Below are 17,586 nucleotides of genomic sequence, written 5' to 3'. Positions count from 1 at the left end.
CTATCCACCAATACTCCCAGGTCCTTCTCGGCCAGGCAGCTTTCCAGCCACTCATCTCCCAGCCTGTAGCTCTGCTTGGGGTTGTTGCAGCCCAGGTGCAGGACCCGGCACTTGGCCTTGTTGAACTTGCCACATTTCATGCCCTGACTCCCTGTAATGCTAGGTAGTGAAGTTCCAGCTCTGTTGGCTGTCAAGAAATCTTGGCTGAGTCTGTGTTCTCCAGCCAAATAAGTGCATCTCAGCCTGACTGGGGCAGGAAAAGTGAGTGAAGTTCGTCTTCCTTTCCTTCACAGAGGTGAAAGTAGAAAATTCCCACTGGTGTGAGAGTTACCCAACAGTTTCCCTCACTGATGGGCTTGGTTCTCTCATCTTAGGTCCAAAGTGGAGCCTAGCTGATCCTGTTTTAGGTTTTGCTGGATGAAGTCAGTTGGAAGGCTTAGTCCTATCTGGACAGTCTCCTGGCATCCTCTAGCAATCTCTTATAGACTCTTGTAGTCTTCTGAGCCTAAATATCTTCAGCAGTCAAGTTACATGGTACCTTGTCGTGGATACCTTGATACCAATGCTCTTGGTTTAGAGGCCGTCTGGAAATGCAAGTCAGCAAGGTTGACATGGCAACTCAGTAGCATCCAGGAGTCTTGCACCAGTTGTCCACATGGGAGTTTCAAGGACATGGGGACCAAAGTTGGGTTCTGTTATGGCCTGGAGAGCATTGAGCAGTGTTAGTATGAGAATGCTTTTGACAGAGCACAGGCGGTCCTTCAGAAGCCAGGGCTCTCTCTTCTAGACAAAACAAGGAATATACTTCTCTGCCGAAAGAACCTATTTACCCTCCTCATAAGAGGACATGCTAGGTGCGTGTGTTGATCTGCTCGAGGGTAGGAAGGCTCTGCAGGAGGATCTGGATAGGCTGGACCCATGGGCTGAGGCCAGCTGTATGAAGTTCAACAAGGCCAAGTGCCGGGTCCTGCACCTGGGGCACAACAACCCCAAGCAGCGCTACAGGCTGGGAGGTGAGTGGTTGGAAAGCTGCCTGGCAGAGAAGGACCTGGGAGTATTGGTTGATAGTTGGCTGAATATGAGCCAGCAGTGTGCCCAGGTGGCCAAGAAGGCCAACAGCATCCTGGCTTGTATAAGAAGCAGTGTGGCCAGCAGGGCTAGGGAGGTGATTGTGCCCCTGTACTCGGCTCTGGTGAGGCCGCACCTCGAGTACTGTGTTCAGTTTGGGCCCCTCGCTACAAGAAGGACATGGAGGTGCTCGAGCGAGTCCAGAGAAGGGCGATGAAGCTGGTGAGGGGTCTGGAGAACAAGTCTTACGAGGAGCGGCTGAGGGAGCTGGGGTTGTTCAGCCTGGAGAAGAGGAGGCTCAGGGGAGACCTTATCGCACTCTACAGGTACCTTAAAGGAGGCTGTAGAGAGGTGGGGGTTGGTCTGTTCTCCCACGTGTCTGGTGACAGGATGAGGGGGAATGGGCTAAAGTTGTGCCAGGGGAGGTTTAGGTTGGATGTTAGGGAAAACTTCTTTACTGAAAGGGTTGTTAGACATTGGAATGGGCTGCCCAGGGAAGTGGTTGAGTCACCATCCCTGGAGGTCTTTAAAAGACGTTTAGATGTAGAGCTCAGTGATATGGTTTAGTGGAGGACTTGTTAGTGTTAGTGGAGGACCTTGTTAGGTCAGAGGTTGGACTAGGTGATCTTGGAGGTTTCTTCCAACCTACATGATTCTGTGATGTTGGAGGATCCCTTCCAGTGAGCCCTGCAGGTGCTGGGGCCACAAGGAAGGTCTTTATAGAGCATTGTCAGAGGTAGAGTGGCCAGAGGAACAGTAAGACTACAATAGAGAATGGGAAGTGCTGTGACCCTCAAGTTCTGTCCACTTTCCCCTTCATCCTGCCTTGGAGTAGCACCTTTGAAATAATCAGTGCTTGTCTGAGATGCCAGCCCAGCTCTACTCCTGAGCTCATAATCTTCAGCAGAGCTGTTGCAGGTGAGCGAGAGCTCAGTGTCGTCAGGTAGGAAGTCATGTAAAGAACAGGGGACATCAGTTTGCTGCTGTACAAATCTTTGGTATGTCCACATCTTCAATTCGCTATGCAGTGCTGTTTCCCCCATCTCCAGACTGTAAAATACAGAGAAAAATAATCAAAATGCTCAAGGGGGTGGGGAAGCTATTTTATGAGAATAGACTAGGAAGGCTGGGATGGCAATCTGGAGATGAAGGGCTGAGAAGTGACATGATTGAGGTCTTCAAAATCACATAAAAACAAACTGTCAGCCCATGGGAGAAAGAAATGAGGATTTTCACAATGATAATTGTAAAAGTTTTTTATTGTCAATAGTGTTAAAAGGGCAGAGGTCAAAGTAGAGGCATAACAGAGGGGAGTTGTATTTCAAAAAGAAAACAGAGGCAGAACCATGGCTGTAATCTCTCCATCTCTGTATGCGTTTGCCTCCTCAAAGAAACCTTGGTGTATCTCTGCACATACCCTCCATCAGGGTAATGTGTTGCACCTGCGTTTTGTAAAACCGAGTGATGAGTTGGGTCACAAAAGCACCAAAGGAGTGACCAATGGAATTTTTAAGCTCTTGTAAAACCCAAGCCAGATGCAAGGAAAACAAATGACCATTGGTATTTCCCTCTAAGAAAAGCATAAGGGAATTGTAAGAGGCTGTCTATAAGGGAGAAAGGGACAAGGCCCAGCTGTAGCTATGTATGTAGATGGTATCTGTGTGTTAGCGTAGCAACCACATAACCATCAAGTGATTATATGAAGGTGCTTTATTCAGCGCTGGAAGCCGGGGCAGGTGCCCAAATCTGGCTTCAAGTCCCGTTACTTCCCAGCCGTTATTTATACATACAATATTGCGTCAGGTATACATATTCATTACAGGTTGCAACATCAGCCTCGCTTTTCATTCTAATTAGCTCCCCTCCCCTTTGCACATGCGTGGCGCACTCTGGTGGTCGTCCAGGTGGTCGTCCAGATGAAGTAAGGAGTCTTCCTCTCCGCTGAACTCTTTCACCTTTCTCACTCGACGCATGCTCCCTTCGCTCCTTGATTCTGCTTCAACTCATTTCATCATCTCCAGGCCCTTATCCAAGGTCAGGTTGCACCTATTTCCTCCCGGGGTTCCCCTCCAACGATTCTTTTGATTGTTCAATGTACTCCCTAAGTCTCCAGTGTACCTAGATTACTCGATAATGTAAGTACATTTAATGATATTTAATTATACCGTATGATCCATCACCTGAGAAACATTAATAGAACATCCATTCGATTCTCCCCAACACTAACATTTCCCCCCTTTGAAAATACTTCATACCAAGAGCAAGTATTTTCATTACTATTAGGTTGAATCAGGTTAGTAGAGGTTAGTGAGTATAACTTGATATAGAGATTAGTAAGTATAATCTTAACGCATCTTCGTTAGTCTACTATCTTATTGATTCCTCTATGCCTGCTTGTTAACGCTAGTACTATAGGATGGGGGTGGAGTAAGTGGGATAGGGTGTTCTGGGTGATTCCCAGTAACCTACTAACCTCCTTAACCACATTGGCAATGAAATGTGGTCCCCTGTCTGAAGAAATACCCAATGGTACACCAAATCTAGGGATTATTTCCTGTAGTAACCATTTTACCGTTTCCTTTGCTTGGTTGGTGCGACAGGGAAGGGCCTCCGGCCATCCTGAAAAAGTATCAACCCCTACCAATAGGTATTTATAACCTCTTGCTTTAGGCAGTTCCACGAAATCTATTTGCCAGTAATCTCCAGGCTCTATTCCAGCTCTAATTCTCCCCATCTCAGCATGTTTCCTTGCTACCGGGTTATTCTTTAAGCAAAGCTCACATTTTGACATTACTGACTTTGCCATTGTTAACATGTGTACCGAGATGACACCTCGTTTCAAATAGGTCACCATTGCTCCTGCACCCCAGTGACATTCATTATGTTTTATTTGTAAGATTTCTCGCATTACTATAGGAGGCACTATAAGTTGTCCTGTCGCAGTCACATACCAGCCGTCAGGATTCTTCTGGGCCTTCATCAAATTTGCAAGTCTCTCATCTTCTGCTGAATACTTTGGGTTTTTAGGTAATTTGAAACAAGAGAGGCCTACCTTCGATGGAATTAGAGCCATTACTTTCCGTACTTCACGCGCGACCTTCCGGGCCGTCAAATCTGCCAATCTGTTACCTTCTGCAATCTCTGACATCCCTCCTTGATGAGCTTTACAATGCATTATGGCCACCTGTTGGGGTTTCTGTACAGCTGTTATTAATTTCAATATTTCTTCCTGATATTTTATATTAGTCCCTTATGAGGATAGCATTCCCCTTTCTTTCCATAATGCCCCATGTACGTGGACTACCCCGAATGCATATTTTGAATCTGTCCAAATATTCACATTCTTACCCTCGCTTAGTTCCAGGGCCCGCGTCAGGGCGACTATTTCTGCTCGTTGGGCTGAAGTCCCCGGAGGTAGGGAATTTGCCTCAATCACTACCTTTGATGTAGTTACTGCGTATCCTGCATAACGAGTCCCATTTTCCACAAAGCTGCTTCCATCCGTGAAAAGTTCCCAATCTGGTCTCTCCAGAGGCTGATCTTTTAAGTCTGTTCTGCTGGCATAGGTATGTTCGATGATCTCCACGCAATCATGACTGAGGTCTCCTTCCTCCGCAGTTGTTCCTAGAAACACTGCTGGGTTCAATAGGTTAGTAGTTCTTAAGATTCATTTGGCTGGGCGATAGCCAATGGCCCCCCTTTTGCCTGTATTAAAAGGACTGTGGCTGCCACGGCCCTTAAACACGAGGGCCATCCGGCGCTTACCGCATCCAATTGTTTAGAAAAATACCCCACAGGTCTTTTCCAGCTCCCAAGTCGCTGGGTCAGTACTCCTAATGCCAATCGTTGTCTCTCATGCACAAACAGCTGAAAGTCCTTTGATAAGTCCGGCAAGCCCAAGGCAGGCGCCTTTATCAGGGCTTTTTTTTAATTTCTTAAAGGCCTCTTGTTGTGGCTTTCCCCAGGTAAATGTACAGGCCTTTTGGGTTTCATAGAGGGGCTTTGCTATGAGTCCATAGTCCATTACCCACAGTCTACACCACCCGGCCATACCTAGGAAAGCCCGTAGTTCGTGCAGATTTCGCGGCTCGGGGATTTCACAAATAGCTTGTATTCGGTTAACTCCCAATTTTCTTTGTCCTTGAGAAATTTCACATCCCAAATAAATTACTGTTGTGCACGCGATTTGTGCCTTTTGTTTAGAAACCTTGTACCCATTTAGTCCCAATTGATTCAAAATATCAATAGTTACCTGAATACATTCTGACTCTCCTTCGGTAGCTATTAATATATAGTCCGCATATTGTAGCAGCAAGTATCGGTCCTTTGGTACCTGAATCTGTTCTTGGTTAATCCAGTCTTCTATTTCTTTAGCTAGTTGACTGCCGAAGAGGGTCGGGCTATTCTTGAATCCTTGAGGCAACCTTGTCCAGGTTAGTTGCATCTTTCGTCTGTTCCGTGGATTTTCCCATTCAAAAGCAAAAAGCTTTCTACTTTCCTTGTCAATGGGTATGCAGAAGAAGGCGTCTTTTAAATCAATTACCGTAAACCACTTATATTTCTCTTTTACAGATGTTAACAATGTATAAGGATTAGCCACCACTGGGTGAATATCTTTTGTTATTTCGTTTATTGCCCTAAGGTCCTGCACTAGCCTGTATTCCCCATTAGGTTTCTTTACTGGGAAAATTGGGGTATTATATTCAGATTTGCATTCCTCCAGAATGTGGTAGCTAAGAAATTTATCTATAATCTTTACTATTCCTAGCCTAGCTTCTAGCTTCAACGGGTACTGTTTAATCCGTACCGGTCGGGCCCCTTCCTTAAGTTCAATTTTTACTGGCTGGGCTAGTTTTGATTTTCCAGGCACGTCTGTTTCCCAGACAGCAGGCATTACTGCATTTTCTACCTCTTTTGGTATATGAGGAACAGCCTTCTCTTTAATCATTAATATTTGTCCCACTTTTGATTCCGGGATTTTCATAATCAATTCTCCATCTTCAAACATTATGGTAGCGTTTAGTTTAGTTAGCAAATCCCGTCCCAAAAGAGGAATAGGGCACTCAGGTACATATAAAAATTCATGCGTAATTTCTTTGCCTCCAAACCGTAAATCAAGGGGTTGTAAGAACGGCCGTATTTCCTCCTTCCCGGTGACACCTACAATAGTAGTCTTCTTTTCCCCTATTTTACCACTTAATCTATTGAGCACTGAATATGTGGCCCCTGTATCAATTAGAAATTTTACTTCCTTATTTCCTATTTGAATTTTTACCAAGGGCTCTTTAGTTTCTTTCAATCTCTCTAAAAAGGCGGAAGGTGATTCCGCTTTTTCTTGCCTGACATTATACAATTTTGACCAATTTATGGTCCGGGGCATGGCATTCTGTACCCCGATTTGTACCCAATCTTGATATCTCTTCAGCCTCCTTATTCCATCCCCTGTGTTATAATCCCATTGGGGATCCTCGGTGGGGAAGTTTTGATCTAGATTTCCAAGCACTAATCCATTACGTATATCTTCTCGGGCTCTCTCTCTGGCTGCCCGTAATACCATGTCCTTTTCTGTTGAATCCATCAAAGTATCCAGGATCACCTGGAGATCATCCCAATCGGGATTTTGGGTTTTAATTATCATTTTCATTATCCTAGCTACTTTATCTGGGTTTTCCCTGTAGGTGCCGGCTGCTTGCTTCCATATCATTAAATCCCCAGCTGAAAAAGGCACCTTGACATATACCGGTCCTTCTGTCCCCACTCCTTGCCTGAGGGGAGCGATTATTTTCCTTCCCTCTTCATTTATAGTTTCCCCTGCCCTTCGCTGTTGCCGGGTCCTATGTGACACAGGGGAGGCTAAAGTCGGGGATTCTCCATCACTACTGCTATCTTCCTTTTCTCTTTTCCCTCCCTGTCCTGGCTCTTCCGGCGGAGCCGACGGCGCAACTTCCAGATCAATATTTCCATTATTATATTATTATATTATATTATTATATTATTATATACATTATTATATTATTATATACATTATTATATTATTATATTATATTATTATATTATTATATACATTATTATATTATTATATACATTATTATATTATTATATTATATTATTTCCCATAATACTTATTATTCTCTATTGCCTGATGCTGTATACAGCGTCCCTCCTTAGTACATGCACAACAACGTTCCTCAGTTTAAACTTCAAGCACCATTATTCCACAAGCATGCTGCCATTCAGGCTTTCGGCGCAAATAAAAGAATAATTCCACATACGGCAGTTCATCATATTTTCCTTCCCACTTACAAAATAGCATTAATTGTAAAATTGTATTATATTGCAATGTTCCATTCTCAGGCCAAGTTTCTTGGTCCTCTAGTTTATACTGTGGCCACCAAATATTACAATAATCAATCAGCTTTCCTTTCCGCATTTCTTGACCAAAACCTCCCTCTTTCCAGTGTGCTAGCAAACACCCCAGCGGGGATGTCCGCGGGATAGGTACATCTTTTCCCAGAATTTCTTTAATCTTTTTCATTTTGAGCTTATGATACGGACCCAAAAGCTGCCGGAGCAGCAACACACTCTCCCGAAAGCTGCCGGAGCAGCAACACACTCTCCCGAAAGCTGCCGGAGCAGCAACACACTCTCCCGAAAGCTGCCGGAGCAGCAACACACTCTCCCGAAAGCTGCCGGAGCAGCAACACACTCTCCCGAAAGCTGCCGGAGCAGCAACACACTCTCCCGAAAGCTGCTGGAGCAACAACACACTCTCCCGAAAGCTGCTGGAGCAACAACACACTCTCCCGAAAGCTACAGCAACACACTCTCCCGAAAGCTGCTGGAGCAACAACACACTCTCCCGAAAGCTACCGGAGCAACAACACACTTTCCCGAAAGCTGCAGCAACACACTCTCCCGAAAGCTGCTGGAGCAACAACACACTCTCCCGAAAGCTGCAGCAACACACTCTCCCGAAAGCTGCTGGAGCAACAACACACTCTCCCGAAAGCTACAGCAACACACTCTCCCGAAAGCTGCTGGAGCAACAACACACTCTCCCGAAAGCTGCAGCAACACACTCTCCCGAAAGCTGCAGCAACACACTCTCCCGAAAGCTGCCGGAGCAGCAACAGCACACTTTCCAGAAGCTGCCGGAGCAGCAGTGTGCTTTCCCAAAAGCTGCCGGAGCAGCAGCGTGCTTTTCGCTAAAAAGCTGCCGGAGCAGCAGCAGCACGCTTTCTACATACCAATAATACCTGGTGCTGACCCTTCAGCACAAACCAATACAGTTACCAATGCCGAACCTGCAGAGCTTTCGCTCTGTCTAACGGACGGCGCCTAGGCTTACCCCGGGAGCTCCCTGCCCAACCGAGCGTGGCTTTCGCCGCGTCTGACCGGCAGGCTTTCCCAACCAAATCGGTACCGAATACCCAAAGTTGAAAGCACCTTTGCTTACCACTCCAGTGGTACGTCGTGAGCAGCGGAGGTCGGTCGTGGTCGACTGCTCCCCGAGAATCCCTCGGTGCCGGCTGGAGCGAAACCGAGACACGAGCCGCCTCAGCAGTGCCCACGCTGTCCCATCTGGGTCGCCAAAATGTTAGCGTAGCAACCACATAACCATCAAGTGATTATATGAAGGTGCTTTATTCAGCGCTGGAAGCCGGGGCAGGTGCCCAAATCTGGCTTCAAGTCCCGTTACTTCCCAGCCGTTATTTATACATACAATATTGCGTCAGGTATACATATTCATTACAGGTTGCAACATCAGCCTCGCTTTTCATTCTAATTAGCTCCCCTCCCCTTTGCACATGCGTGGCGCACTCTGGTGGTCGTCCAGGTGGTCGTCCAGATGAAGTAAGGAGTCTTCCTCTCCGCTGAACTCTTTCACCTTTCTCACTCGACGCATGCTCCCTTCGCTCCTTGATTCTGCTTCAACTCATTTCATCATCTCCAGGCCCTTATCCAAGGTCAGGTTGCACCTATTTCCTCCCGGGGTTCCCCTCCAACGATTCTTTTGATTGTTCAATGTACTCCCTAAGTCTCCAGTGTACCTAGATTACTCGATAATGTAAGTACATTTAATGATATTTAATTATACCGTATGATCCATCACCTGAGAAACATTAATAGAACATCCATTCGATTCTCCCCAACACTAACATGTGCATCTGCATGGCATGGTTTGCATCAAGGAAAAGGGCCAAGCGGGAAACATCTGCTGTTGCATCTTGCTGAATTCTGCTGAAGAGCTCCTCCCACCATGAAAGCTGCTGCCTAAAACTGGTTTTCACTCACAGAAAGAGGATAGAAGGTGTCTTTCTGAAACCAACATGTTGAGAAACCTGCAGCCGCTTTGCAATGGTGTGGGATGGGGTGCCAGGGCACGAAGTGTGCCACAGAGATCCGCATTTCATGGTCGTCAACAAACAAGGCATGAGGAGGGTGCCTCCTGCCTTGAGGCTGAAAATAATTTGGACAGAGCTCGAAGAGCAAGGCTAAGGGTTCCTCACCTGGCAGTCTGAGCATGTGGCACTGGGAAAGTTCCAAGGACAGAGCTCCTGAGATGCTCCTTGTTGGTGTACGCTGTATTCACATTGCACTGAGTGAATCTCATCCTGTGGGGTTTATCACAGGTTGAAGGAGCTGTTCCCCAGCCTCTGTCTGCAGCACCATGAAGCAGAAATTGGTTTCAGGTGATGACTGGCCCGAGTCTGTTCAGGTCCAGGGACTGTTTTGCCTAGAGATGAGGAGGCTCATGGGGGATTTTATCAATGTGTATAAATACCTGAAGGGAGGGTGCACAGAGGATAGAGCCAGGCTCTTCTCAGTGGTGCCCAGTGCCAGGACAAAATCCTGGAGGCTCTTTGCCACCTACAAGTAAGAAAATTACATGAGGTATCAAACGTTTCATGAGACCACATAGACATTTTCTCCTCATGTCTTTTTCTGTGTCAGTGGCCTCAGCCATGTCCCAGGTCTCTCCTGCTCCGCACCTCATGGCACAGCAAAACTCAGAGCCAACCCACGATCAGCCCAGCTCAGCATCCTGCCTCTGGGTGGCCAGCAGCAAAACCTTGGGAGGATTAAAAAGGACTGCATGTAGAGAGCCTCATGAAATTTAGCAAAGAAATTTAGCAAAGAGATTACTGGATTAACCGCAGGCATTGTTACGGACTGGGGGCTGACTGCTTTGGTAGCTGCTCTGCTGAAGATCACCATGAAGATCACCATGTCAGCTGTGTACCTTTGTGGCAGTGAAGGCCAAGTACACATGGGGTTGTGTTAGCAATGCAGCTGGTGGGTTAAGGTAAGAGAGTCTTCACCTCTGCTCAGGGCTTATGAGACCAAACCTGGACGCCATGTCTGGTTTTGGACCTCCAAGTGCAAAAAAGACATTTACAAACTGAAGCTGCTCTTGGGGATTACATGTGCCTCCAGATGTCAGCTTGGGTGGCACCTGACTGGCAGCACAGACATCTGTCTTTCCCTTCATGGCAGCTCTCACCACAATGCACCAGGAGAAAATGTGGGCCAGGCCCCAGCCTGCGCAGCGTGCTCACAAAACTGACTCATCTCTATCAGCACTAGGACCTTGGCAAGGGCTCCCATCACCCGTTCCTGCTGCTGCCACCTCCTTAGGTCTGGCAGAGCAAGGGGATGATCTGGGTGAGGCTTTCTCCTGCAGTTTTGATGTGCCTTCTGCTCTCTCCCTAGGCATCCTTGTGATGCCAGGGTGAGGACAAAGCCCTCGTGATGGACCTGCTGCCCCATTTCTGCAAAGCCCAAGGAAGCAGAATCCTGAGCACTGAAGCAAACCAGGGGTGTAGCAGGGAGCAACCCAGCTCAGTGTGAGGGGAAGCTCGTGCTTGAACAAGCAACAGGATTCTTCTCCAAGCCCTCCGTGTCACAGCAGCCAAGCAGTTACACAAACTGAAGTGGGAGCATTTCCAGTTCCTAAAGCAGGGAGGAAAATTTAAAATAATCATTTCCCACCAGCCATTCAACTTCAACAAAAGCTGGGAGACTTCCAGAGCCAGTCCCTGAAAGAGCCGCTGTGTGGTTTCCAACCCCTTACAGAATCAGGGCAAGCTTTTCTTCATCACTGCCCAGCCTCTTTGGGACTGGCACTTTCCTACAGCGGGTGCCAGCCTGGCTTTGCTGGTCCCATCGCCCCAAAGTAGGCTGAGTGCAGATGTCCATGAGTGAGTGAATGCTTCAAGACCAGCAGTGGGCAATTGCTTCCTGGGAGCCCCATCACACTCCCCACCCATGCAGTCAGGGGCAAACCTTGAAGTAGCACTGATGGGGTATTTCTGCTGTCCTTTGCCCCACACCAGCCCTGCCCTGGTCTCCTTGTGGCCCAGGGGCCATGCAGGACCCTGAGGCAGAGTGGGCAAGTCGGTGGCTGTGCTGCAGAGCTGTTCTGTGGCACTGGGCACATTACACACACAGGCTGGTGTGGCCAGGAGTCTGATAAATGAAACTAGTAGCTCTCATAACTGCAGTTGTCTTGCTTGGAAATGGCCTACAAGAAAGGGCAGAGAGGCTCTCGCCTCTCTCCCATCTTATGGTAGAAGCACTGAGCCCCAGCTCTGGGAAGAAGACAGGGAAGGGCTATATTTAGCACTAGATCATGGATCTCTTGGCTTCTCCTTGCCTTTCCTACAGCAATAATAGCCTCTTTCCAGTGTGAATCCATGCCCTTCTGCTTATGTTGGCCTTACAGAGCTAATCTGGTCCAAATCATGGAATTGCATCTTAACAGCTGTTAAAATGCATGCTCTCAGCAGAGCCACCTTAGCCGCTGGTGTGAGCAGTCCCAGCCAGGGCATAGGCCAGTTCATTCTCTTTTCTTGCCAGCCCCCCTTCTTCGTGTGCTAACCTTTGTTACTTTTGCTGGAGGCTGGGAGCAGTGGACACACATGGGATTCCTGCTCTACCCATGGGACCTAGGAAAGCAGCAGTTACTTGAGGGAATGCCCGGGGCTGCAGAAAGGGGAAGGTTCAGTCATGTGAAAATCCACCAGTGCAAACTCGGATATTACCTTCTAGCCCTTACCTGTACAGCTCTTGACCAGAGCACTTCGCAATGCAGAAACATGAAGAAACAAGCAGGGACAAGGGGAACATGCAATAGAAACCATAGTCCAATTCAGTCTCCTGTCTGTCAGGCCATACTGCTTTGGGGAAGTGGAAGGGAGCCCCAGGGCAGCCCTCTGAATCCCAGCCCCTGCGAGGTGCTGCAGTGTGTCCTCTCCCAGTGGCCTGGCTGAAGCTGTGGCTGCTTTTAGCCAGAGGCTGAGCCGCACATTGGTGCTTCCTCAGAGCTAACAGAAAGGCCACCTTTGGTCTCTGTCCAGCACTGAGGGGCAGCTATTTGTTGGGGGCAGGTGTGGGCAGCTCTAACCAGCTCCTCCACTCTTGGTGGTCTTCTGAGTCCAACTGGTGGCATCACAGCACGTCTCCCCTTCCCTTTGCCCATGCACATACCTGACACAAGCAGGAAGGTAGTGGTTCACAGATGAGCCCTGCCGCATGTGGCTGGCTGATGGGTTTGCAGAGCAGGGGAGACATTCTGCAGCTCATGTGGGACACAGTGGCCTGGCTGCGTGGGCAAGGGCGGAAGGAGTCAGTTGGGTAATTGTAGTACAAGGCATCAGCACGGGCAGCTGGGTGAGTCACAGGCTCACATCCCAGCCATTCCTCTGGAGCTTCTGGGAAGCCTCAGCTACCCATAACCTGGGTGTGCTTCAAGTGATTGTCACCACATGCATTAATTTAGTAGCTAGTGAGTTGCTGAGTAATACGCAGCTCAGCTTGCCTGCAGACTACGGCTGCACATGACAGCCTCCCTTCATGTGTGTGCAATGGAGTATGGATCCACACAAGACGTACACATCTTGGAGGGGTCAGGAGGCTGTGCGAGACACTGCTGGCTTTACGCAGACCAGTGTGCTGGAAGCTGCTGGTATTCCAGTCTGAGCAGCAGTCTCTGCATGCGTCCTCCCATGGCTTCCCTGGTGCTTCTCCTCCATCAGGAACTCAGGCCAAGGAAGAGCATGCCTCAGTGTTTAGCTACTGACTCTTCAGCCCTTCTTCCAGACCATAAATATCCCACTTAGACTTCACAGAGGGTAAAACAGAGTAAGTATAATGCAGCAGCTTATGTATGATAACATAAATGTTGATTTACTGATATTAAGAATTGGATTAAAGTTAGGAGGGTAGAATGGACCTCACACTTAGAAAGGTTTGCCAACATTTCTTCTTAGCCCTGTCTCCTAATCACATTTAGGTTCCTGTTTTCTAATTGCTTATAGCTGTGACAAGCTTTAGTTACTAGACTGGAATTTAGCTTGGGTGGTATCTAGTTCCTGCTGAAGTTATTGGAGCAGTAGCAGGGAGGTGGGGAATTTCAGCCCAAACTCCCTGGTTAGTTTTAAAAATTAGAACTGAAAAAAGCTATTCTTTCTATTCAGCTAAGCTGAAAAGAACATTCTTCAGCTCACATCAAGAAAAAGACCAGCAGAGCTTTTCTGGAAAGGTTTCCCCAAAGATTTGAATATTGGTTCTGTGTTGCATGTCTGTATTATACCTTCATTATGCGAAAGTGTTGAAATTTGGATCATGTTAGGTTTCCAGCGTTACTCAAGATTGCAGTATGGTCATGCTCTGGAGGGTCTTGATAGTTTTGTAAGTAAATTCCTTGAAGATACTGCAATGGCTTGGCTCCACTGCCAGTGCATGTGAAGGAAGTCTGTGGGAAGAAGTCAGAAGCCCTTTCTAAGGATTACTCCTGCACTCAGCTGTTGCACTGCCATGGCTGAAAACCAGGGAATACCGGTGTATGCAGAGGGAAGATCATTAGAAGTATTTTGCAAAGAATGAGTCATTCAGCCATGGTATGGGTCTGGGAAACAGCCCGATATGGAGCAACAGCAGGGTGGCAGGAGATCAGTGGGGTTCTCTCTGGCCTGTGCTTCACTTTCTCTGGTCTGTTGGTACAGGCAGGGATCATGCATCTGTTGGAAGAGCCTGGCTGCACCTAGTGTGGTAGGTGGGGATGCTGTGCTCTCTCTGACAGCTGGTGATGCACATGGATGCACGTGGAGAAGAGGTAAACCTGCCTACATTGCCTCAAAGAGGCACCTGCTCCATCTCACATCTGTGGCATGGGCAACTCGAGGAGTGTTTTTCTACAAACCCGTCTGACACGGAGCTCTGAACTCCCCAGCTCACCCCATCTGCTAGCAGCAGGGAACAGGACACAGGGAGGGGCCAGATCCTGGGTCCTGCCTGGGCTTTGCTCCAGGCAAAGTCACCAGGGATTGGGGTTCCCCTTGGGATCTGTCCCACTCAGCCAGCAGCTCAGCACATACCTGCGCAGCTCAGTCCATGTCCGGGACACAGTGAGGTGTTTTGGTCCAACCCCACCACTCCTTTGCTCCTTGCCCAGGTGCAGAGGAACCAGCAGGAGGGGACAGGCTGCTGACACTGCCACAGCCTCCACAGGCTGAGGAGTCGTAAGGGCAGAGGCACCTCTTGTTACCAAGAACTAGTAGGGCCCTGTACTTGCAAAGCAGTTACTGCTAATGAGAGCTGCAGGTCAGCAAGTCAGAGCACCCAGAGCCCATTTTCAATGTCTGAGCATCCTGACACGGGTGATGTGTTATCCCTGGTGTGCAGAGAGGGAAGCTGAGGCAGGGAGGTAAGAAGATCTGCTTGAGACATGAGATAGGACCAGAACTAGGAGGAGAAACCAGGATTCCCATCTGCTTGCTGTAACCAATAAGGTATGCTTCCTGATGAGGTGAAGACAGACATTGTTTTAAAACTGGCTGTTATCACTCCTCAGCCTGAACACCACACAGAAACACCTGCTTCCGGAAGAGGTCATTTCTCCTGGCACTATGGTCACTGGATTTCAGGTGCAGGGCTTACAATACTTGTACAGCACTGTGGGGCTGTAGCCCATGACTAAGGGCTTATTGAAAAAGCCATTTGTGTCACTTGGTGCAATATAGTGCCCTTCTCTTGCCCTACAGAGAGAGCATCTCATGGGATATTCAGTAAGGATGCTTTTGCTGGAGTTTTAACAGGCAACTACTTCAGCAGTACTTGTGTGTCTGGAAAAGTGTTACTCTGCCAGGGAAGAAGACACTTAGAAATGAGAAGTCAGCAGGGAGAATCACACAGGTTGGCACATGATGGCTGCTTAAATGTGTTTAAAAAAAAAAATCACACCTTTCTCCTATTTCTGCCAGGCCTCAGCTTTTGGTGGGCAGAGAGTGCCAGGGAATAGGACCCCAGTCACCAGCCTGGGAAGAGCAGTGGGGCCACATTCCTGTCCCCAGCCCCTGTTTGGACTGGGCTGTCTAGGGGCTACTGGGGTCTCTGCTCTCTGGAAGGTGGGATGCCTGGCCCTGATGGCTCAGGATCTCAAGGGCAGATTTTCTCCAATCTCACTGTGCTGGGTAACAAGCATTTGTCCTTGCAAGCAACATACCCTTCCCTGCATGACTCCTCCCTGCTTTTACACTGAGGGGTCAAAGCAGGGTGAGGGATACATTTTCCTCTCCACTCCTGTCACTGCAGATGTGGCACTGGCCGTCACCCTTCTGAGCTGCTGTGGACAAGTCAGCATCGTTCAGACATCCCTTCGGGCATTTGTGACGTAGTGTCTTTTCTGTTGTAGGTAGTGCCGCGCCTGAGCTGACCGCGGGGAGAGAGCCTGCAAGCGCTGGGAGAACAAGCGGAATATGAGTGAGAGCAGGCACTTCCCATTGTCTGTGGCATCCTCCAGCGAGCTGCATTCCTCGGGCTCACAGCCTGCTGTGCAAGCCTGCAGCGATGGGGACGAACAGCTTGGCCAGCCTCCGGAGCCTGCCAGCAGGAAGGCCAGCCCCCCGGATGATGCCGAGCCCGGCCAAGGAGCAGATGGGGTGCGCCGGGGCTGTGGGGACAAACATCTGGCAGCCTCTGTGGGCGCCAAGGAGAAGGGACCAGAGGCATACACCCCGAGCGATAGCGAAGGCTGTGTGGGGCCAGCGCTGGACAACGGTGTGGACGCGGAGCTCAGTGCGGGTGGGGAGGCGGTGAGGCTGCAGCAGCAGGACAGCAGCGTGCCCAGCCCCAGCAGCGTGGATTCCGGGGAGAGAGGATCCTTGGCTCCAGAGGCACGGATCCAGGCCCTTGGCAAGTTGCACTTGCATGGCTTCCTGGGCTCCTCAGAAATGCTGAGCAGCAATGAGACGGAGGATCAGCTCGGGTGAGTGTGAAGCCATCGTAACACTAGCTTGGCATTGGTTCATGTGTGCCGTTTCCCAGATTTCGTTGGTTTGAGTTCCATTCCTCCCTGTGTAACTCACCAGTTAAAAAAGCTGCAGCTGCTCTCATAGCTAACTGTGTTTTCACTTTTTCTCTCTGGGCTCCTTTCCCTATTGCAAATGCAGAAAAAATGTGATTAGAGACAGTGTCTGCCCCTGATGCACTAAGGTGAAGGAAAAGGCTTAGAGATCTCAAGTGTGCTGAGGGTGATGACTTTTGGGAGCATCCCACTTACAAGTTACAGATTTAGCTGCAGCAGTTGAGGCAGTTTGCTGAGATAGTTCAGGTATCAAGGCAGGGCAAGCGCAATAGCCTGGAGCTGATGGGGAGCCTGGTATGCCCTGAAAGTCCCTGTCAGAATGGCTTGCTCTGGCAGTCCATGGACTAGCAGATCAAAACTTTGCATCCAAGGACCAAGTTGTTAGTAAGAGAGGGCAAGGCACTGAGCTTTGGTCCCCACTGCACTTGTGGCTGGTGCTACCAGTGCCTGGGTGACGCAAGGATAGCTTGGTTTCTGCTTTGGCTTGAGTGTGCAGCAAGGGGATGGATTGTGCTGCTCCATCTGGGATGTGTGTGATTTAGGATGCTGGGAGGTGAGCAGGGTGGTTGGGAAGTGCTGTGTATTGCTGTGACACAATGAAAGTGGCCACGTGGGCTCATTGTGCCTCAGCCCAGGTGGCCCCACTAATGACCCAGGAGCTGTGTGTATGCTGGGAGCCACTGCACCAGGTCTGAATGTCCTGCTGGCTTAGGGTATGTAGGCACCAGCATACACCATGTTCCCAGCTGCTGAAATGACCAGGCAGAGCAGTGAGGCCTGCTGAAGAGTCCCCTTAGCATCTGCTTGGAGCAGCATCACTGCATCAGCCCAGCAGGATCTACTCCTCTCACCAAGGACCAGGCACTGATTGCTGGGGCTGAGCAATCCTCACGAGGTTTAGATACTTCTGGTCAAGGCAGTCTTCACCCATGCATCAGGCAAGGTGTAGAAGAGTTTACACTGACCTTTGGTCAGATACACCCCAGATTTGCAGAATTGGCCATCTTCATGTCTGAAGGACCATGGCAGGTAGTCCTCTCCCAGACGCCGTAGTCTGCAGCTGGATGGGTGGCAACTCAGCAGTGTGAGCTGAGAAATATTCCTGTCATCCTGTTCTCAGTGCCTGAGATAGACCAGCATGTGTCATACCT

General features: G+C 48.9%; 1 protein-coding gene across 8 annotated transcripts in view; it reads left to right on the top strand.

The window, feature by feature from the left end:
* PSD2 (pleckstrin and Sec7 domain containing 2) overlaps window positions 1–17,586 on the top strand; it is a 96,053-nt gene that overhangs the window by 32,539 nt on the left and 45,928 nt on the right. For 6 of the 8 annotated variants that reach the window (XM_080554942.1, XM_080554938.1, XM_080554941.1 and 3 more), the window contains exon 2: window positions 15,764–16,336. In XM_080554942.1, the coding sequence (XP_080411068.1) occupies window positions 15,828–16,336 (509 nt within the window). In that variant the 5' untranslated portion in view covers window positions 15,764–15,827. The remainder of the gene's footprint in view (window positions 1–15,763; window positions 16,337–17,586) is intronic. The other 2 variants (XM_080554944.1, XM_080554940.1) reach the window with 2 other exon arrangements.

Source organism: Anser brachyrhynchus (genome assembly GCF_964034855.1).
Source record: "Anser brachyrhynchus genome assembly, chromosome: 14".
In the NCBI taxonomy this organism is placed as follows: Eukaryota; Metazoa; Chordata; class Aves; order Anseriformes; family Anatidae; genus Anser; species Anser brachyrhynchus.
This window is presented reverse-complemented; position numbering and strand designations above follow the sequence as displayed.